A 21,034-nucleotide genomic window follows, 5' to 3' on the forward strand; every position below is an offset into this window, starting at 1 on the left:
ATTTTAATGTTTTTGAATTACAAGAGGGTTCCAGTGAGGTTTTTAGTAATTACTAATTATACTTGCTCCTTTTCACTGTGGGCTGAGATATTTTTTGATCCTGAAAGACAGATAGGTGTCTCAAGTTTTCATAACTGTCTAGCTATAAACTTGCATCTAACAGCAAGGAGGTGAAGTGTGTAAATTTTGAGAAAATATTCTATTTTTTATATTAAAAGAAGTACTGTAGGGCTTGCTTTGGAGTAGTGGAGAATTACTGTGCATTTGCCATGAACTCGGTGTCATTGCTGTTCATATGATTAAGCCCAAACAGGTTTCATGCACCATCCCTCATTTTTTTCTGCTGAGCCTCCAAGTATCTTTCAGTGGCTGAGTTCCTGTCTGAAGGGAGAAGGAGTGCAGCCATATCCGTACTTACCAGGAATCTGTGAGAGGAGCAAACTGGTAGTACTGGTGTGTACTTTGTAAAAAAAATGTGTGTTTTATTCTGTCAGCATAGCAGCACTGTGGCCAGGGTTTGCCCCAGCTGCTCAATTTCCTGGGATTGAAGCATCCCCAGTGGGAAGTCAACTATAGAGGGTTTAATTGTGCTGTCTGCAGCAGTGGGGGCAGACTGGAGAGGTACTGAGCCTGTGATAAATAACTGCTGTAGCTGTGCTGTTTGGAGACTTGGGCATCTCTGAGCGTCACTGCTCTGTGCTAAGTAGACCTCATCTGTCTGCTTGAAATTCTCTTGAGTATCCCTGCAATATCGCAAAGCGTGCGGTGTCAGCCTCTCTGCAGGGGGAAATCCCTCCGAGTCTCGTCTGCTCTTTTATTACTTTAGTATTACTGAAGGGTGGGGATGGGTTTTAGCAGGTGGGAGGAGGTATTTGAGGTTGGGAAGGAGAGCTCTTGAATGCAGAGTCAGTAGCCTATGCTTCACTGCTTATGTTTTTTTTTGTGGTTTGCAGTAGTGGCATGTGCAGAGTAATAATGTAACTCAAAGTTAACTGTATTTTGTGAGTGAGAATTTCCCGACTTTCTGCTTGGGCATGTATCAACTTAAATATATAGTCGCTTGAGTAGTTCTGAGGGCTGATGTTATCTCCTGGTCAGCCCTGCTCACTTATTCACAAAGCTTTTAGAAAGAAAACCTGCCAATACAGGGTTCGGAGCAGAGGTGTTGAGCGTGAGGTGGCTGAAGGGAAAAGGCGGGGATGAGAGACTCTGCTGTGACCCCAGCATCCTGGATTAGTTGCAAAGTCTCTGCCGTGAGCAGCCAGGAGTCAGCCTGTCCTTTCCTTCAGAGGGTGGAGGCTTGAAGCAGTAGCACTGAGGCTGTTTCAAAAGCTGGACCCTGCTTTGCATGGGCTGCAGCTTTTCACTCAGAGCTTTCACAAAGTAGCCAGTATTCGAGATTTCAAAGAAACTGAGTGAAAAATCTTGTCTGTAGAACATCTGTGTGTTTTGCAAGAGAAATTAAATGTGAGAAACATGGGAAAAATGTACAGGAGCACGTTTTTCTGTTTAGAAAACCTTTTTATTTTTAACTTTGAAACCATTATTAGGGAAAAATCAGTTAATTGTTTTAAGATTTTTTTTCTAAACTTCAATATAGAAAAAGTCTGTTACTTGTTTCAGTTGTTTCAATCTTCTACTGACAATATTTTCATAATAAACCTGCCCCACTGTTTAATTAAATGGTTTCCTGCCTGTTTTGTTGGGCAGTATAGCAACAGCTGCGCACTAAGTGACTCTGTGTTATGGTGTCTCTTTCCTATCCAGAGCGTGGCTCTGTACATACTTGGTGATGAGAGTGCTGTATCTAACGAAGCCTCCCATTATTTATACAAGATTACATCAGGTAATGATGCTTTGATCCCATCATAGTATTTCCTAGTGTCTTGTGCTTGCTATGTGCTGTCCTTTCGCTCAGAGAATGTGGAATTAATGTGGCCTTGTCTTTCCTAGGGCAACGAAAACAGCAAGTAGAACAGGATGACAATCGGTATGGGATTTTTTTTAGTATTAGTAAAAAATTGAAGGATTTTTTACTTTCTGCTGAGTTATTGGCTTCTTCTTTATTCCACTTTGTTTTACAGATGCAGTTTCAGACACAGCACATCTGTTTACAGCCTCGCTGAAAAGTTAGTTATTTGGATGACTAACGTTGGTAAGAGCAGCTTTTATCATTGTGCAAAAAAAAATCATAAGTAGCAGCCTTGTGCTAGCATAACGTGGAATGCACTTTATCTAATTTTGATTAAAAGGTAATTTGTATTGTTTGTTTTTTTAATTTTCCCCTCATTAATTTTAAGGTTTCACCTTAAGAGATCTGGAGTCTCTCCCCTTTGGTGTAGCTCTCCCCATCAGAGACGCGATATATTACTGCCGAGAGCAGCCTGCCTCAGACTGGCCAGAAGCAGTTTGTCTCTTGATTGGGCGCCAGGATCTGTCCAAACAGGCATGTGAAGGGAACCTGCAAAAGGGTAAATCTGTGAGTATGGGCACAAATGGATTTCACATTCCTGGGTTTTGGGCAGAGCACTCTGTTCAGAAATTTCCCTAGCATCTCCTGATGCTGAGGGGATCATGAAGTGCAGAATTCAAGACTGAGGGCAATACAGGGTTTACACACAGATGAGGGTTTCGGTATAAAAACCAGCATCCGGCACAGGAAGAGTATGTACAGAGCTGTGGAAACTGGCAATAGAAAACAGATTTTAAAGTTAATTTAGGCATGGTGCTCAAAGTTTTGCTTACAGAGCAATTTGATTGCCTCTATAAGTCATCTTCCTCTCCAAAATGGCTGCACCTTTGAGAGATGTTAGATTTTGGGGCCCATCCAGGGACTCTGCCATGAAAACAGCAATGGCACAGGGAGAAGGAAGGGGATATTTGTCAGCCTGGCTCCTTCTTCGGGTTGGTGTGGCTGGCATCTCCCTCTCTTCGGGAAGAACAGGATTGCTTTCTGAAATACTCTTTTCATATTTCTCTGTCTTTTCCTCAAAAAGGAGATTAGTTAATTGTATCCTGAAGTAAAATAAAAAAGAAATTGGTGTGCTGTTTTTCTCTTAAACATTTTCTTCCAATGATGTAGCTCACTTAAGTGTCTTTTTTGTGAAGGATTCTCTGGAGGCCAGAACTCTTCTTGAAAGCTGGCTAGTGGCATGTATAAAAGCACTTCATAGTAGCAGATGGTCTGTAAACTTTTCAGAAGCCAGGAAGAGGGATTTGTAGTCTCAAGTACATCTTGGTCAAGATTGTTTTTTCAGTCTTAGCTTTGAAAGTGATATTAAAATTATTCCAGTTTTTTATAAGAGAGGATTAATGACTAACTACATCTCAAAAAAGTTAATTAATTTAGCAGAAAAGTAAACAAACTACATGTTCAAATCCCATGTCCCACCACTCATGAATAATCCTTTTTACTTTGTGCTGGTGAAGTTTTTCCAACAGTAACAGTACTGACTCTTAAAATGCTGATAAATTTGATTTTATCACTTACTTTATAACAATGCCTCGAATATATGTTACCTTAAAAGGATAAAGTGATCTTCAAACACCAAATTGTTTGTCATTTCTCAGGAGGGCAGGGTGGAGTTTCCTGTTTCAAAACGGACGCTGGCTATATGGGTGGTGCAGTTATGTACTGAGATTTAGTGCCTATTTATCAGAATAAATTGGTTTTCATTCATTAGCTGTTAATTTACTTGCACTCCTGCTGTCATGTGTTACCAGTGAGCCTTAGGAAGATCCTGTGTTTGATCTAGACTGTGATTCTGTAGCTTGCAGCTTGCTGAAAATCTGAGGTACAAAGCAGCAAAAATTACCAGTGAAGGGAGAGGTGTGGGCTGTTTTCTTCTTAGATTTTTCATAGCAATAGTTGTCATCACTTGCCCTGTTATTTTTAAATGAATCTGTGGAAAATGGATGTCAGGCCATAAGGAAACTGTATATTCTGTGGGAAAGCTTATTTCTGCAGAACTCTTTATAAATAAAATGAGGCAATGCTTCCTGCAGAGTGACTGCCTTGTCTGGAGCAAGTGTAGGGCAAGCAGATGACAGGCACACTTTGTTGTCTCCTCATCTGTGCTGTTCTGGCCATTCCTCTGGCCCTGTGCATTGCTTGTGTGATGTAAATAAACAGGGAGGACAGACTCTTAAATGAGGATTTTGTAAATCTTCAATAGAAAGGGCTTTTGCACAGGGCTCCTAGGCAATGCAGTGCTTCATTGTTTTTCTGGTCATGTAGCTCTGGTGTGCAAGTTCAAAAAAACATTCTGGCACTGTGGTGAAATCCAGGTTGGCTGACAGCAGCAAACATTTGGGATTTACTGACTGTTTATTTTAATAGGTAGCTTGGTTTTCCCCAAGTTGTTGGGGGAGGGAAATCCAAATTAAAGCTCTGATTCTTGAAAACATCGATGGTTAGAAAAACCACGCAGGTTTCTGAGCAGAATATGCAGAACAGCAGCCCTGATTGGGTTGGGGATCAGTAGGTACTGGCTCTTTTAAAGCAGGTTGTCTCCAGGGGTCTGTGTCTGTGCCCTCTGGATTTTAACCTCTGTTTTAATATACATTGAAATCCTCACCTAGTTTTCTGTTTCTCACTGCTAAACTTTTTTTTAAAAAAACAACTTATATTTTCATAGTTGTGTAGGCAAGGAGGGGAAAGCCCTTTACTACTACTGGTCTGAGATAAAGAATAGTTTCGAAAGAATGATAACTATTTAATGTCACGTCTTTGGGCTCCCATTTGTTGGTCCTTCAACAGCCTTTGCTACGTCTTTGATGTGTTTGAGGTGTTGCCTCCTCCCATGTTGGCAGTTATTTCTCCTATTTGGTTGTGCAAAAATAGCGTGTTACAATATTGAGAACTCCTTGTGGTCTAAACAGATGTAAGGAGCATGTGAATGCTGTCGTTTGTGATTGCACAAACCTCACTCCATTCTAGTGCTGAGTGTATCCAGGTTGTGGTGCTGGTATTTTCTGGCTTTCTGAGAGTTAGCAATTATCCACGTGCACCACTGGAAATTACTTCTGTCCTTTTTCTTTCCCTGGCAGTCCGTGGGCCCGGTGCTGTCTTCTGATATTCCCTCTGGAACTGAATCAGAAGAAGATGAGGATGGGATGAATGACATGAACGAGGAAGTGATGTCGCTCATATGGAGCGAGGATCTGAGGGTGCAGGAAGTGCGCAGGCTCCTTCAGAGTGCCCGTCCTGTACGTGTCAATGTAGTGCAGGTGCCAGAAGCTAGTGACCATGAATACATAGAAGAGAAAGAAAACCGGTAAAAACTGTCTCTGTTTCTAGTTGTATTTCATTATCATGTCACTCAAGTGAAAAACTGAATGTTGAGTATGTAGCTTCAAGTTAAGAATGTCTGACCAAACAGTGTGAGGTATTTTATGAACATGAAAGGAGACAAGCCTTAGTGAAGGACACATCAAAGAGGGTTGGATTACATAATCCAAGACTTTGAAGCTCAGCGTGCATCAAAACTGCTGCATTTGAATTGCCGAGCTCTCTGGATTGGAGCAGTGTATGGGAAGGACTCTTAGTCTGAACCCCAAACAGTATGTTGAGATCAGTTAGGGTCTGAAAGCAGATTGTAGCATAATTTTTTTTTCCACTTAAAAGGTAGGAAATATAAGCAGGACCTGCTCTGTAGTGAAAAAGTCTGTAGAGAAAAAGTCTCTGTAGAGAAAAAAGCATTGCCCATCCCTTGCCTACAACTGCAGAGCCCTTTGTTCAGGGCTGATCTGACCAAAGGACCTAGTTCTACAGAAAGCCAATTCACTGTCCCATCCCTCTCTCTTGAAACCTCCAGCTGGAGCCACTGTATGCCTGCTGGCCTCACAGTTGTCCCCATCCTGTTTCTTTATTCACTTATTTTAGGGATTATAAAAATACCTTCTTTAAAAACAAACAAACAAACAAACAAACAAAAACCAAAAACAAAAAAAAGCAACGTCATTAACATGTAAAACACTCTACAGAAGTAGGAAGCTAAAGGAATGCATAAAATTATTGTCTGATCTAACAAGCTGAGTAATCTAAGTGTTTCCAGACTAAATCATAGAGAATTGTGGTCAGCATTCTTGGAAGTGCACTATTAATTCTGTACACAAGTTATTACGAGGTGATCACTAGTCATAGCAAGATCCCATAGAGCAATCAGCTTTGCATTGCTTTCTCCTTTCACCTTGTTTCAGATGCGGCTGCTAAATTGTCTGCAGCATGGGTTTCTTTAACTAGTACCTAGCCTTGAAGGGAAGAACAGAAACAAGTTTCAACGTGATGTCAGCTGAAGTGTATCTTTGAGTTTAATCTTGTAAGGACCAAAGATGTGGTTCCCAAGTTTAGCACAATAAAAAAAAAAAAAGACAATACGCTATCAAAAAATGGCCCATCCAATGCCTCTTGTCCATAGGTTCATTTTATCTGTGGAAGAATTTTCTGTATTAAAACAACTGGCTTGTTTTTTCTGTCATCTTCCCACCAGGCTGTTACAGCTGTGCCAGCGAACCATGGCACTCCCTGTTGGACGAGGGATGTTCACTTTGTTCTCATATCACCCTGTTCCAACAGAGCAGTTGCCTATCCCTAAGCTGAATTTAACTGGTATGTTGGTCAGAGTTTCTTTCGGTCGGTATCCCATTTCTTTCTGAACCTCTTGTAATTCTTATAGCACCTTCTGTGTCTCTCTTCAAAGAGTTCCATGCCTAAAATGTGGGTTTTCTGAAGAAGTGGCTCTTCTTGTTTTGCCTCTGTCACCTAGTTTAGGCCAATGTTATCATCTACGTGAAAAACTTGTCAGGTACTTTTTGAGAAGTGAAGCAAATTGCCTAAGGGTGTGCAGCTGATCAGTGTTGGTGTCACATGGGACACAGATCCTGCAAAGTCTGTGTTGCTGCTTTATCTGCTGTGCTGTGCTTCTGTCTTCTGACATGCCTGGAGACACCCAAAGCTGCCTTCAGATGGGAAGCGTTACCTAGCACACTGTCAGTTTGTTCGCTTGTCACCCTGCTAAGATGAGAGCTGTTTCTGAAGCAGTTTGGATTCACCTAATTGCTTTTAATGGTTTTGTCCTGGGCAGGCCGTGCTCCTCCTAGGAACACCACTGTTGATCTGAACAGTGGGAACATCGACGTGCCTCCTAACATGGCTTGCTGGGCCAGCTTTCACAACGGGGTGGCTGCTGGCCTGAAGATCGCACCTGCCTCACAGATAGACTCTGCTTGGATTGTCTACAACAAGCCCAAAATTGCCGAGCTAGCAAACGAATACGCAGGCTTCCTCATGGCTCTGGGTCTCAACGGGCATCTCACAAAACTTGCCACACTCAATATACACGACTACTTGACAAAGGTGAGGCCTGATTTCTGGAGCAACAGAGAAAAATATCTGCAGGACTCAAATTCTTTAAACAAAACAAGGTAGAAAAGTAAATGGATTTCTTTGAAACACTGAATCGGCAGTTTTCTGGTGCGGGAAAATGTCAGAGTTGCTTCATTTATGTTAGTGCAGGACTTAATTTCTCTTTAAAAGGTTTTTCAGCAGTTACATCACTAAATCTTTCCATGTTGTGCACAGCTCAATGTGGAAATTCTGGGACAAGTCTTTTTCCTTTTCTGAACACATCTGCTTTCTTTGGTCGCTGGCATTTGTTTCCTTCCTCAGGGCCATGAGATGACAAGCATTGGGCTGTTGCTTGGTGTTTCTGCTGCCAAGCTGGGCACAATGGATATGGCCATAACACGCCTCCTGAGCATCCACATACCTGCCCTCCTGCCACCAACTTCCACAGAGCTGGATGTCCCCCACAACGTCCAGGTGGCTGCTGTAATAGGAATTGGCCTCGTCTATCAGGGCACTGCTCACAGGCACACGGCTGAGGTTCTGCTGGCGGAAATTGGTAGGTGTCAGCCCTGACAAAATGAGATGAGGACTGGGAGGATTGCAAGGTGTGAATTATTTGCACAGTGCATCAGGCAGCTGAGAATTTTAACGTTTTTAGCCATGCATCTGCCACCGTAATACTCGCCTCTCATTTTCCAAAGGCCATCTTCTGGTTTTGGAGGAACAGAAGTTGCTGAGAACTGTGTGTTTGCATAGCATAGAACAGTCACTGAATCTAGGAGAAGAAACATAGCAGCATCAGTGCTGGACCTACATAGATTTTTCCAGCTGGAAATTTTTTCTGAGTAAACTAGTATGGGGTTTCTAGGGTTTCCAGCTACTTGGTGAAAGGACTGCAGTAACTACACATACCTCCTGACCCGGATGCCATATCTGCAGAGATCCTGACCATGAACAGCTTTTAGCTGATCTGTTGCATGCTGCATGCTCCCCAGATTTTGTTGTTTCTCATGTCTGTCCACAAGGTGCTGCCCACCGTAGAAAACAGAGATGGAGGCACTAGGGGATAAAAAATGTTTTCATAGAATCATAGAACGACTTGGGTTGGAAGGAACCTTAAAGATCATCTAGTTCCAGTTTTTTTGGCTCACTAGGTTGGTGGAAGTGCTGCTGTTGTGTCCTAAATTCTTCTGTTCCATATTTTAGGACTTTGCAAACAGTAGTCTTCAAGAGCTGATTCTTAACAGTAGATTTCTGATCTGTGTTCTCATCCTGTGCATACATCTTATGATTTTATTGATAACAGTTAAGTTCTTATTCATGTTTATATGTAACTTTAGTTAAAAAAGAAACTGTATGGATTATCAAGTAGGTAATGGGATAAATTTTAAGGGTGAATACATGCTGCTTCTGGAGGGGTTTGCCATTTGGTGATGGGTTAATTGACAAATGTTTGTAATTCCACTGAGAACTTTCTTGAGAAGGGACAGATGTTTTTTTTTTTTCCTCATTTCATTAGGAATGTAGTGCTTAATTAAACAACATTTACTTAGCTGAGATTTTGTAAGATGAATCCCTGTTTTGTGTTCTCCAGGACGTCCCCCTGGCCCAGAAATGGAATACTGCACAGACAGAGAGTCCTATTCACTTGCATCTGGGCTAGCCTTAGGCATGGTTTGCCTAGGGGTAAGTGCCTCTCATTTCAGATGCAATTAGTAGAAGCATCATTATATATTGGTGGAGTAATGTGAGCTGTTTCATCCTTGACTCCCAACTGCCATTCAGCCAAAAACATTTTTTTTTTTCATGTATGGGAAGACACTTCCATGTTGATTCTTCTCCTCTTCATTCCTCAGCATGGCAGCAATTTGATTGGCATGTTGGACCTCAATGTGCCTGAGCAGCTCTACCAGTACATGGTGGGAGGTCACAGGCGGTTCCAAGCAGGGATGCACAGAGAAAAGCACAAGTCTCCCAGTTATCAAATCAAGGTACATGCTGATGATTTGGCTCATTGTAAGCTGAAAAGCGCAATATTTGAAAGTCTGGGTGGTGCATCTGGAGTGACACTGAATGCTGGCAGACTGCTGCCTTCCTAGGCAGTTGGTCTGAGAGCACACCTTGTGTTTTCACAGGAGGGAGACACCATCAATGTGGATGTTACTTGCCCAGGTGCCACACTGGCACTTGCTATGATCTACCTAAAGACTAATAACAGGTATTATTAACTTTGGAATTGCTCAGATGTTTCACAGTGACTTGTGATAGCAGTTTAAACTGCCATCATGTTGGCTCTGTTTTCAGTTTTGTGCATTGCTGAAATAAGATTTGGAAACCCTGTTCCTCTGCTGTACTCCACAGGTCCATTGCTGACTGGCTTCAAGCACCAGATACCATGTATTTGCTGGACTTTGTAAAACCAGAGTTCCTTTTACTGAGGGTAAGAGTCTCTTTTCTTTCATTTCTCAGTCCACTTAATGATACAAAAAATGCATCATGTTTTAATGTGGGGTTTTTTATTATCTTAATTTTTAATCCAGCCCACATGCTTATCATGCAGAATCCTTTAGACAACTGGTAACCCTCTTGCTTGCCAGCCAAACTCATACCCTCAAGCAATCCCTGCTCACAGTAAGGCAGCTTGCATGTCATACAGTACTAGAGACAGAGTTTTGTGAGAAATTTTGGAATGACACATTTTACGTGGAACATTAAGTTAAATGTTGAGGGCATTTTTTGTCACTTTTTCCAAATTATTTTCACAGATTAAAAAATAAGTTAGACTTCAGCATCTGTTATAAATACATAGTGAGTTTTCATCTCTGTTTACTAGCTAACGATACAGACCTTGCAGGGATTTATTCTATAGGTCTCTTTTCTGCAAGCAGAATTTGCAGCTCTTAAAAGCTATTTTTTCGTTTCTGATAGGAAGGCTGAGAAAGAGTGAAAAAGCTGCTTGTGGGTAGTCTGCATTTCTGGATGTGTTTAGTAAAATTTTTAAAATGCCATTGGTATTTGTCCTGGGTTTTTTCTTCCTTATGTTTTGGCTTTCTTTCTTTTCTAGACCTTGGCTCGATGCCTGATTTTGTGGGATGACATCTTGCCCAATTCCAAGTGGGTTAATAGCAACGTGCCTCAAGTAGGTATTTACAGTTAATGTGCTTATTTCCCAGTTTCACATCTCACAGGATTGTGCTGCATGGGAATGTTTCCTTAGAGCTGCTCAAGAAAACGTACAATAATCGTGTTCACATGACAGAGATGAGGGTTACATAGGATTTCTGGACCATTACTGAAGCACTGGGGACTCCCATCCCATCATACTAGAGAGGAGAGGATTGAGAAGGGATCATAGAATAATTTCTAAGGTTAATTAAGGTTGGAAAAGACCTCTTAAACATCATCAAGTCCAATCATTAACCCAGCACCACCATGCCAACTAAACCATGTTCTGAAGTGCCACCTCTATGTGTTCTCTGAACACCTCCAGGGATGGTGACCCCACCACTTCCCTGGGATGCAACTGTTCAAGACAGAAGATTGTGCACCTTTCACAATCTTGCCATTGTTTTAGAAATCTTTAAGGGCCCAGATCTGGGAACATTGAAAGGTGTCCCTTTTGGATCAGAAGTACCTCGGCTCAATAGCCTGTGGAAGAAAAAAAGCTTTTATATGCCTGTGAAACAGAACTGTTTTGTGTTATTTATGAATCCCTTGATCCCCAGAATTTCAGTTAATTGATCAGTTTCCACTGGATTCATTTTTCTCACTCTTACGCTTTTTGTAGATCATAAGAGAGAACAGTGTGTCTCTTCAGGCAGCAGAGCTGCCTTCATCTGAAGACCTGAGCTTAGAAACACTAGCGTAAGTAACGTAAAAAAATTCTACTCTTAAAAAACGCATCTGAGCTCTTTGTAGCGATACCAATATGCAAAAAAAAAATCTCTCCCTTGATATTTAGGGAATTTTACCCCTTGTTTTCCGTAAAGGATAAGACTGGTTTTTTCAGTTTTCCCTTTTTTAATTATAAAGGAGTTTGTGACGTGTCTTCAGATGAGGAAAAGAGAAGCATTTAGTAATTTCCTGTTGATGTTGCTTATTAGGCAAGCTCACGTCTACATCATTGCTGGAGCGTGTTTGTCACTGGGATTTCGATTTGCTGGTTCAGAAAATCTGGCAGCGTTTAAGTGCTTGGTAAGAGAGTTTAACTTTTTTCCTTCAATTTCCATAGAGCTGTAACTTATCTCTTGTATCTATATTTAGTAAGCATTTATTTTCTTTGCAGTACAAATATGCAACAGATTTCCTGAAGAGTTTGTCAGCACCGACAGCTTCAATAGTAAGTTCTCTCTAGTTTTCTCTCAATGAAAAGGACGCCTTGTTGTGGAACAGACTTTGATAACCCTCACCAAAGCCTTAATGGAAACAAAACCATCCCTTTTACTTTTCAATAACACAAACTATTTATAGAACGTGGCAGGGCTGTGAATCATTTTTGTTAAGGACTTGGCTGGTTCTCTGCTCTCCCTCTTTCTGTGGAATGTGGTTTTTGAGCTCAGGGGTAGAAAGCGGCGCACGAGCCTGCCCAGAAGCGTGCGTTTGACCACAGAAGTGTAATAATGCCTTTCCTCTTCTGCCTGAAGACAGGTCACTATAATCTTGAAACATGCTTGAGTGTCTTGCTGCTGGCTCTCGCCATGGTGATGGCTGGCTCTGGAAACCTCAAAGTCCTTCAGCTTTGCCGCTTCATGCACAAGAAGACGGGCGGAGAGATGAACTATGGGTTCCACCTGGCTCACCACATGGCTTTGGGGCTCCTCTTTCTGGGAGGAGGAAGGTAACTTGCTGTCTTCCTAGGCAGGTTTTTTCCTTCTTCCAGCTCTCCTGCAAAAGCTGAAGCAGAGCGCAATTTACTTTATATTTGTGATATTTTTTTAATAACATAAGTATGCATAAAGACATCTTCTGTTGTAAACAAAAGTCCTTTTGTTTTCTAGATTACTTAGATTCCACAGGAATCTTTCTGGCTTGTATTTATTTCCTACTGCTGCATGTTTATTTTGACTGCTATAGGAACACAAGTAACTATAGTAAATAGTAGATTTACTATAAGTTTACTATAGTAAATTCACTACCTGTGTGCACTGCACTAATATCCTTCCCTTCCCTGGGACACCACTGTATTTTGAACACCTGGGCTAGTAGCCAGTATTTGTGAACAGGGAAACTGATAATCTTTTTTTCTACAGATACTCACTGAGCACTTCAAATTCTTCAATTGCTGCTCTCCTGTGTGCTTTGTACCCTCACTTCCCTGTTCACAGCACAGACAACCGGTAAGGATTTGCTAGGATTCATATTTGCTTAAGCTAAAGCAGCTAATTATTAAATGAGGTTATCTAGAGGTAGATGTTTTTTTACCTGCACATTCTGTCAATATTTTTTTAAAGTTTTCCAAAAAAGTGAAAAATAGAAGAAATAAGTGAAGATTTAAGACTATGGTAGAGATCTTTGATCAGTGAGGAAATGAGAGCAGTTTTTCTGAGTCTCTAGATTGTGCTCCTTTGATTTGACAGCTCCATTTTCCTCAGCAGAAAAGACTTTTTTGCAAGGTCTGTCCATTTAGGGCTCAATCAGTTTTAGCTGTGATTTATGAAGTCCTAACCAGAGCTAACATGTTAAAGCAATGTAAAACCTACTACAGTACTACAATTTCCCTTTAGTTTAATTAGTTTAGGACTTGATCTTAGAGGTCTTTTCCCACCTTAACCGTTCTATGACCAACAGCTGTATCTGGTTATCGAATTGTGTCTAGTTTGAAATGTGGGGATTACTCCCTGCCTGTACTGCCCAGTGCTGAATTCCTTCTCCCCACACGCAGGTACCACCTTCAGGCTTTGCGTCACTTGTACGTGCTGGCGGCAGAGCCACGGCTCTTGACACCTGTGGATGTGGATTCCAACACTCCTTGTTACGCACTGATAGAAGTGACGTACAAGGTGAGGTGTCCGGGAGGCTGTGAGGAGGTGTGGGAGACTCTGCTCTGCTGTGGCACTCGGTCTTCATTGTTGTGGCCAGCAGCCTTGGGTTTGCTTTCATGTTGTGGCAGAGACGAGCCAGATTCTACGCAAATGATTGAAGGGCTGTGCTCAGCCCACTCACCCTGTACGTGTGCTTTGATGTCTCCTTGAGAGCAGAACACAGGACAAGTAAAAGGCACTATAAAGCCTTCGAACAGTCCCAGGATCATGTTGTCCTCTTTCTAAAGAAGAGGGACTTTGAAAGTTGCAGAGGTGGTTGAAACCATCTGTGTTTTTACAAGCCTTCTCCTAACTCTGCTGAAATGAGCAACTTCGTGTTTGTCCTTGGTGCTTGTGTCACTTGTCCTTTGGGGAAGAATCCTTTCTGCAGGATTTATTTTGTACAGGCTTATGTGAGACAGTGATGCTCACAAAAAGACTGAAGAAAGAGTTCTTGGGCTTTCAGAGAAGAGGTGTAATGTGGATCCTTTGTGGTTCTGGCAGAGTTCTGCATGTTCGTAACATAGCTGATTTCTCAAACCTTCAGACTTGAGTTGAAGTGTGCTTTACTTGCACGTGTTGTTCCATCCATGGAAAATACACCTTTAATTTAGGCTTATATTTCCTGACATTGAAGGCAATGCTAAGTCATGTATTACTCAGAATTCAGGAACAGAAACTGACTGATTCTGACGAGTTCTTATAAATGACATGCACGTTTTCTTTCTTTTCATGTGAAAATGAGCTTTACTAATATGTGAATTCTGGTGGCATTTTGAAGGGCACACAGTGGTATGCAGAAGCCACCGAGGAGCTGATGGCACCCACGCTTCTTCCAGAGCTTCACTTGCTGAAGCAGGTAAAGGAAGTCTCCATTTAAATGAGGAATTTAGTCACCCAGTTTGTGTCACAAACAGTACAAAAACAGAGACTTAATGACTTTTCATTCCCTGTCCAACTTTAGCCAGGCTCTGGACAACAGTCTCCCATAATAGTGGCTCTGAAGACAATTCTGTCACTACAGAGCACATGTTAGATTATGCCACGTTCTTCTCTTCAGTCTTGATCATAACACTTTCAAGATCTGATGTAGCAGGGAGTTCCCTGTGCCAGAAAGCTTCACTGTAGGAGGGACAAAAAGCTAGGTGCTCTTCCTGAGTTTTCAGGGTGGGTAGCACCATAAGAGGGCACATGCCCTTTTAAGGGCCCAGAGAGAACTGTAGGCTCATGTAGAAAACAATTTTATTACTCTGTTTATATCTAGTAATAAAAATGCTTATATTGACAGATCAGAGTGAAGGGACCACGGTACTGGGAATTATTAATAGATTTAAGCAAAGGAACAAATCATCTCAAGTAAGTATTCTTTATAATGCCTCAATGAATGATGACCTTGTAGTAATATTTTTTTTAATTTATTTTTTTTTTAACCTGCTGTTCTTGTAACACCTATGGTTTGGAGAGAAGTCTGGTTTTGATCGGTTCACTGTTGTGCATTTGACAGCACTTTAGGGTGAAGAAAGAAACTGCGTAGTTGGTTTCACCTATTGATGTGAATAATTCATGCAAAAAACAGGGCAGGGGAAAACCTGATAGTAAAAACCACAGAGATTGGCAGCGGGATGAAGCAGTACCAGAAACCATCTCATACTCATGGTTTTAGTTTAGTTTTGAGTTGGTGTGATGTCATGTTTCCCAGACTGTTGATACAGTAGTTAGCTGTTACTGCTTTGTGAAGTGCTATTTTTCTCCTGTTACGTGAAGTATACAAAGCCCTGCTTACTGCACTTGAACTCTGCCTCAGGCAACTGTGAGAAGCAAAACCTTACCGGAATGCAGTGTCTGTGGGTAAAATCATTCTCAGCTTTGTGCTGTCAGCCTGCAGTGTAACTTCTCACCGTGAGGAGTATAGATGCAGCCAGCTGCATCTTTCAGCAGTAACATGGTTGTTCTAGTTACTTTAAATGCCACTGTTGAGATTAAATTAGGTCCAGGCCTTTAAAGACAATAATCCGGACTGAGGTGGAGATCCCAGCTTGGGAGGCAGATGCCAATTCACATCCCAATTCCCCTGGCAGAAGCCAGCTTTGTCCCTCTGGGCTGAACCTTCACCACACCCAAACACTTGTTTGTCCATAAGATCCTTCCTGTACTGCTGCAGCAGAAACCGGCGTAGGTGACTGAGGAACTTGCTCCAGATGCTTTGAATCTGTCAGCTCTTATGTCACCACAGCGAACATATGGTCTTGTCCCCAGCCCTTTAAAATAGCAGGGACCGGGCTGGCAGCGTTCTGGAGGCAAATGCACGTGTGAGAAATAGTTTTGCCTGTCTCACTGCATGTGAACTGCTGCTGTGTTGTTATGCTGAGCAGTTAGTTTCAATACAGATAATTTGGTTATTTTCAGGATGCCCAGTGCCTACGGTTAATGACACAACCGATACTCTAAATGGGGTAAACATGCAGCTGCTTCGCAGTAGTGTAACTTTGAACTGCTGCACACTTCTGTTTGGAGGCTTGGTCGGGAATAGCAGGGGGGTTGTTTGGTGGGGGTTTTTTGTTTTGTTTTGGGGTTGTTTATGAGGTTTGGGGTTTTTTTACATGGAGAAAGGCCCATCTCAGCACACCTTTAAATCTGTGGATACCAACCAGCATGGTTTTCCTTGGTGCGGGGAGCTCATGCTAGAAGAGTCTAGCAGGAACCTGCAGTGGCTTCAGGAAGTTATATTCTTTATATCAGTAGGGCTTGTCCCTTTTTTGTCACTATTGCCTGCCATCAAGTCACTGTTTGATAGCAGCCTGGCCTGAAGATTCCAAGATTTCTATGTATACACAAGCAGTTTAAATCATCAGGACAGTGCTTAAGCAGGGGTGTTACTACATGAGCTGTTGGAGTGCACATTTCCTTTACAGGTTTGCCTCACTGTGTACCTGTACCAATTAAAAATAAGGACTGTTGTGGTTATTTCAGGTCGATTCTTTCCAAGGGTGGTGTCTTGTATGTGAAGCTGAGAGCTGGGCAGCTCTCCTACAAGGAGGACCCCATGGGCTGGCGCAGTCTTTTGGCACAGACTGTTACTCACCGGAACTCTGAAGCTCGGACATTCAAGGTATCACTCCAGGCTGGTTTCTTGCCAGGAATGCTGCTTCTCAAAAGGCTGAGGGACAGAGCAGATCGTGCTGTGTTAGTTGTTTCCAGCACCAAGCTCTGCCACATGGTTACAAGTACTGAAGTTACTGGCTGTGCTGGAAGGAAAGGAAGTCTGGTGGCTTTCACAGGGCGTGTGAGCAGCTCCAGCCAAGAGTGGCTACTTGAGTAGTTGAGTGAATACAGCTGCCGTGGGCAGACAGAAGCCTTTTGCCCTTGATGTGCTCTGTGTAGATTACAGTCTTCTCACTTGTGTGCTGGGGAGGGAAGGACTGGGTGTCAATTGCTATAGAATTTGTGCAGTAAAACCAAAAAGCTCATTTTGAGAGTGTGTTTTCATCTGTTTCTTAGCCAGAAGCAATTTCAGCTTTCACTTCTGATCCTGCTCTGTTTTCATTCGCGGATTATTTTTGCAAACCAACTGTGAACATGGGCCAGGTATGATGCCTAGAAGTGGACTAGCATGGTTTCTTTCTGTGAATAAAAGGTGGGGAAAAAAACTACACTAAAACTGAGGAACAGAATCTAGACCTTCAGGTAGTGGGGACAAAGAACATTGCAAGGGATGTTTTGTGATACATAGGTGTCAAACAGAGCTATACTTTTTGTTTGGTTTCTTTTCCCTTTGGTTGCGTCACGGTTGCTGTTAGTTGACTACAAGAGTTGTATGCATTGCAGAATGTGTTTAGCAAATACTAAGAGCCTTCTTCAGTGTTCTGAGGCATTTAGGTGAAGCCACTGCAGAAGATTTAAGGTGTTTCACACTGTGTTTCTCTGTATGCAATTACTTAAGGGAGGGAATAAAATCTAACCACATAATGCCTAGTTTTAATAAGCCCAAGAACAAAAGCAAGCTGTGTAGAATTATTAGCTATCTCTAATTTATGTAATGTCAGTGCATGAGTTAACTTTAGTGGAAGGAAATGTGAGCAATGCAAGACCCTGAAATAAATTGTCTAGAATGTGTGCTTTGTTAAACATGTGTCTTTTATCAGAAACAGGAAATCCTGGATCTTTTCTCCTCAATTCTTTATGAGTGTGTTACCCAAGAAAATCCAGAGATGCTGCCCACATACATAGCTATAGACCAGGTGGAGTAAACACTTCTTTTTGGTTTTTTTGTTTTTTTTTTTTAAAGCCACACTTTGATGTAACAGTATTATTCATTCCATGTGATTTTTGTAGAAGACAGAGAGGAAGAATGGGAGATGTATTAGCCAGTTTACAGAGAAACAGAAAAGATTTTTAAAAGCAAATTGGAAAATAAGCTAATGAGAACTGAAATGATACCAAAAACATTAGCTGGCAGTTTTTCCCAGTAGGTGCTCAGAAGGGCAGCCCTTGGCAAAGGGGAGTTTAAGGATTAATTGGATTGATGTTTATGATAGCAGTGTTTCTTTCCTCCTCCAGTGACTTTGTATTTCCCCTCTGCTAGGCTGTGAGGAGACTAGCAAGAGGAGAAATGTCCGAGACATTTGAGCTGTGGCAGATCAAGCTGGTGTTAGAATTCTTCAGTTCCAGAAGTCACCAGGAGAGGATGAACAGGAATCCAACCCGCGGGCTCTTCATGAATTCTGAATTTCTGCCTGTGATGAAGTGCACTATTGATAACACTTTGGATAAGTGGCTTCAAGGTACAGAGAAGATTACTTCAATCCTACAGCCATGAACACAACTCAGCCTTCTTGCTGAGCTGGGTTGACTCTGTCTTGCTTTTGTTTCCTCCCTACATTTAATCGGAGTATCTCGTGTGTTGCAGCTGGAGGAGATGTGTCTCTGCATTCCTACCTGAGTGGGCAGCCCACCGAGGAATCTCATCTGAGCATGCTGGCTTGCTTCCTTATTTACCACTCTGTCCCGACGCCAGGTCAGCTGGCAGCTGGAGGCTTGGAAGGTAAGACTGGACTGGGTTTGTCCTTGCATACTGAAAGGAGCCCATCCTGTCAACTATGTGACAATGTGCATTTCCTCCGAAAGCTGCTCCATCCATTTCTGTTCTTCATTAATTGTCTGAAATCTGGACATAAAAGATACTGACTTCATGCAGTACTGAAGAAATCATAATTAGTCTGTATGAAAATGTCTTGCTTTTTTCCTGAGCTGCAGGTAATTATTTTCTCACAGGCAGCAGAACCAGATAAGATAGGCTGTACAGGGGAAAATGTTCTTTTTGTTGGGCTAGCTGTATCCCAAACATCCTTTAAATCTCTACCTAGTCAGAGCAATCTTCTAGATTTCCAGCAGTAAGCCTGGCTGGGATCCAGAGAAATTCTGGACCCTTTCACTTTTCTCTTGCCCTCCATCAGCCCAGCCTGGGGATATACCAGGCTACCTCCACTTGCTGGAGGTTTCTTAGGTTGCAAAGGAAAATGCAGCTGGACTTCAATTTGAGAAACTATGTGGCTTCCTAAGGGGTGTGACAGGAATGTTACCACCTCAGTGGTGAGAGGTATCTGATGCAGAAGGCTCTGTGCAGTCTGGGAGTCTTGTGCAGGCCATGGCACCCAGAACCTACAGGCTAGTGTGTCTCCTCTGGGACATTTTCCAGTCATGTTCCTGGGTATCTGTTCAGGTCAAAAGGCCTTTATGGAAATCCTGGCTTCCTGCGTCCTCTTTACCTGTTACACTCCTCTGTTTTGGGAGTTCCTGCCACATTAATTGAATTTGGGATTTCTTAAACTTTCAATATAAAAATTTACTTGCAACAAAGGAAGAGCATTGAGCACATCTCCAGAGGTGCACCCGGACCGCTGCCTGCCTCTCTCCACAGGTCTTTGGTCGGGCATGCCATTGCACCAACACGTGCTCATTGTCTTCCTTTCCTTTCTTTAGGAAGCACGAAATTCTCAGAGCTGCTCCTGAAGTTCAGGCAGTTGAAGATGCCAGTCCGTGCGCTGCTCAGGCTCGCACCGCTGCTGCTGCAAAATCCCCAGTCCATGGTGCTCTAGGCCCAGGGCATCCACTCGCCCTGCAGCTGTGGAAGGGTAGAGGCAGTTGGAACTTGCTTCAGGCTTCTCAAAAACATACAGGTAAAATGTACTTGGTTTGGTAACTTCTCAAACATCAGCTTCAAACTCATCCCCGGATGTGGTGACTGTGACCAGGAGTTATTTATAACTTGTTACAATGAGTTACAAAAAATTGTAAAAGTGGACTAATAATAAATTTACTTTTGTAACTAAGGATTGTTTACAAATATGTCTTTTGTGGTGAATTATGAACTGTTCAATTTCCTTGTTTTTATATCTTCTCTGCTTGTGATGGGTCTTAATGCACTTCCACGAGGTACTGTAGATTTTAGGAGACAGGCAGCCCAGAAGATGCCAAACTTGCTTTTCCTCTCGGGTCTGAGGCTGAAAGGGAGACAAGCCACCTGCCTGACGCGTGCCAAGTGCACTTTGCCAAGAACTGGCATAACCTTTCTCACTCATTCATGCAATTTATTTATTTTTGTCTCATAAAGGCTGCTGCGTCGCTCTCCCCGAAGCACACGTCCTGTGCAAGTATAAACTGCTCTGCTCCGATTCGCAGCGATGTACTTGCTACTGCACTGTTTACATCTTTCTTTCTTTCTTTTTTTTTTCTAATCTTTGTTCTGCAATTAGTCAGTGGCTGCTGAGAAAACACCTGCCTCCACTATGTTACGTTATGTCTGGGCAAGAACTGAAACTACTTACAGACAATTTAAATAATTGGGCAATCGTTTGTGTTTCCTTCATCTCTGCTATGATGCCTTATGTATTTCCCCAGAGGACTGGACTTGGAGAGTGCCTGGTTCCGTGTTTGTTCTGGACAGGCCAGGCACTTAATTTTTCATAAAATGGGTGGAGTTACTCCAATAAAAGCAGCCAGAAGTTGAGTGATAACTGCTAGAGCAGCAGCCAAAGCCAAGCTGTTTGACTGCCTTATTCTGAACTTGAAAAATTTGATCTTACTCTGCAGGACTTGTGCTGATCCTGGCCCCCTTTTTTTCCAGACCCTCAAGTAGGGGAGCCAAAGGTCTTTAGGGAGGGGACAGATGGATGGAGGAAGACAATTAGGAGTGATTATGAAGAAAGAAAGGTAGAAAAATCATACAAACCTTCTACATGTTAATTAAAAGAATAATTTAAATTAGTATTAACCAAGTTTTTCAGTTGCTTAAGATATCCTGAAGGAAAAATGTGAGATCCAACCACATGGAGCCAGCGACAGATTCCACCTCTGTCCTTTTTTTAGGCTGTTCAGAAGTTCATCTCATTTCCTTGGGCACCCACATAGGAGTGTCAGTGTTTTGCTTCAGGGGAGATCAAGTCTTTCACAAAGAGGTCAAGGGCAGCTGCTTTGGAGCCGAAGCTGGGATGACAGCCCCGGAACTATCCTGCTTGTGGGTTGCATGGTGGTTGGAAGTGAGTGGGTGTGTGACCTGGGGGCGACAGTCCTCTGCATCCTGCTGCTGGATCCGGGTCAGGAGAGGGGTTATGAAAAAGGACACAACACACTTGGGGGTGGATCAGTGAGGGTAAGAGGAAATCAGGTG

The 21,034-nt window shown here is 42.4% G+C and overlaps 1 protein-coding gene across 3 annotated transcripts in view; it reads left to right on the forward strand.

Moving 5' to 3' along the window:
- Nucleotides 1–19,697, forward strand: part of ANAPC1 (anaphase promoting complex subunit 1) — a 31,196-nt gene extending 11,499 nt beyond the window's left edge. For 2 of the 3 annotated variants that reach the window (XM_051614802.1, XM_051614803.1), the window contains exons 20-47: nucleotides 305–453; nucleotides 1,768–1,846; nucleotides 1,954–1,990; nucleotides 2,085–2,155; nucleotides 2,301–2,479; nucleotides 5,050–5,276; nucleotides 6,492–6,610; nucleotides 7,086–7,357; nucleotides 7,670–7,904; nucleotides 8,943–9,034; nucleotides 9,205–9,339; nucleotides 9,484–9,566; nucleotides 9,710–9,788; nucleotides 10,413–10,487; nucleotides 11,136–11,212; nucleotides 11,452–11,542; nucleotides 11,634–11,687; nucleotides 11,992–12,185; nucleotides 12,598–12,684; nucleotides 13,230–13,347; nucleotides 14,150–14,227; nucleotides 14,657–14,724; nucleotides 16,339–16,477; nucleotides 16,867–16,953; nucleotides 17,511–17,606; nucleotides 17,951–18,149; nucleotides 18,275–18,409; nucleotides 19,348–19,697. In XM_051614802.1, the coding sequence (XP_051470762.1) occupies nucleotides 305–453; nucleotides 1,768–1,846; nucleotides 1,954–1,990; nucleotides 2,085–2,155; nucleotides 2,301–2,479; nucleotides 5,050–5,276; nucleotides 6,492–6,610; nucleotides 7,086–7,357; nucleotides 7,670–7,904; nucleotides 8,943–9,034; nucleotides 9,205–9,339; nucleotides 9,484–9,566; nucleotides 9,710–9,788; nucleotides 10,413–10,487; nucleotides 11,136–11,212; nucleotides 11,452–11,542; nucleotides 11,634–11,687; nucleotides 11,992–12,185; nucleotides 12,598–12,684; nucleotides 13,230–13,347; nucleotides 14,150–14,227; nucleotides 14,657–14,724; nucleotides 16,339–16,477; nucleotides 16,867–16,953; nucleotides 17,511–17,606; nucleotides 17,951–18,149; nucleotides 18,275–18,409; nucleotides 19,348–19,463 (3,371 nt within the window). In that variant the 3' untranslated portion in view covers nucleotides 19,464–19,697. Of the gene's footprint in view, nucleotides 1–304; nucleotides 454–1,767; nucleotides 1,847–1,953; nucleotides 1,991–2,084; nucleotides 2,156–2,300; nucleotides 2,480–5,049; nucleotides 5,277–6,491; nucleotides 6,611–7,085; nucleotides 7,358–7,669; nucleotides 7,905–8,942; nucleotides 9,035–9,204; nucleotides 9,340–9,483; nucleotides 9,567–9,709; nucleotides 9,789–10,412; nucleotides 10,488–11,135; nucleotides 11,213–11,451; nucleotides 11,543–11,633; nucleotides 11,688–11,991; nucleotides 12,186–12,597; nucleotides 12,685–13,229; nucleotides 13,348–14,149; nucleotides 14,228–14,656; nucleotides 14,725–16,338; nucleotides 16,478–16,866; nucleotides 17,607–17,950; nucleotides 18,150–18,274; nucleotides 18,410–19,347 lie in introns of those variants that run through there. The other variant, XM_051614804.1, reaches the window with a different exon arrangement.
- The last annotated feature ends 1,337 nt before the right edge of the window (nucleotides 19,698–21,034 follow it).

The sequence above is a fragment of the Apus apus genome, chromosome 3 (assembly GCF_020740795.1).
Source record: "Apus apus isolate bApuApu2 chromosome 3, bApuApu2.pri.cur, whole genome shotgun sequence".
Lineage (NCBI taxonomy): Eukaryota > Metazoa > Chordata > Aves > Apodiformes > Apodidae > Apus > Apus apus.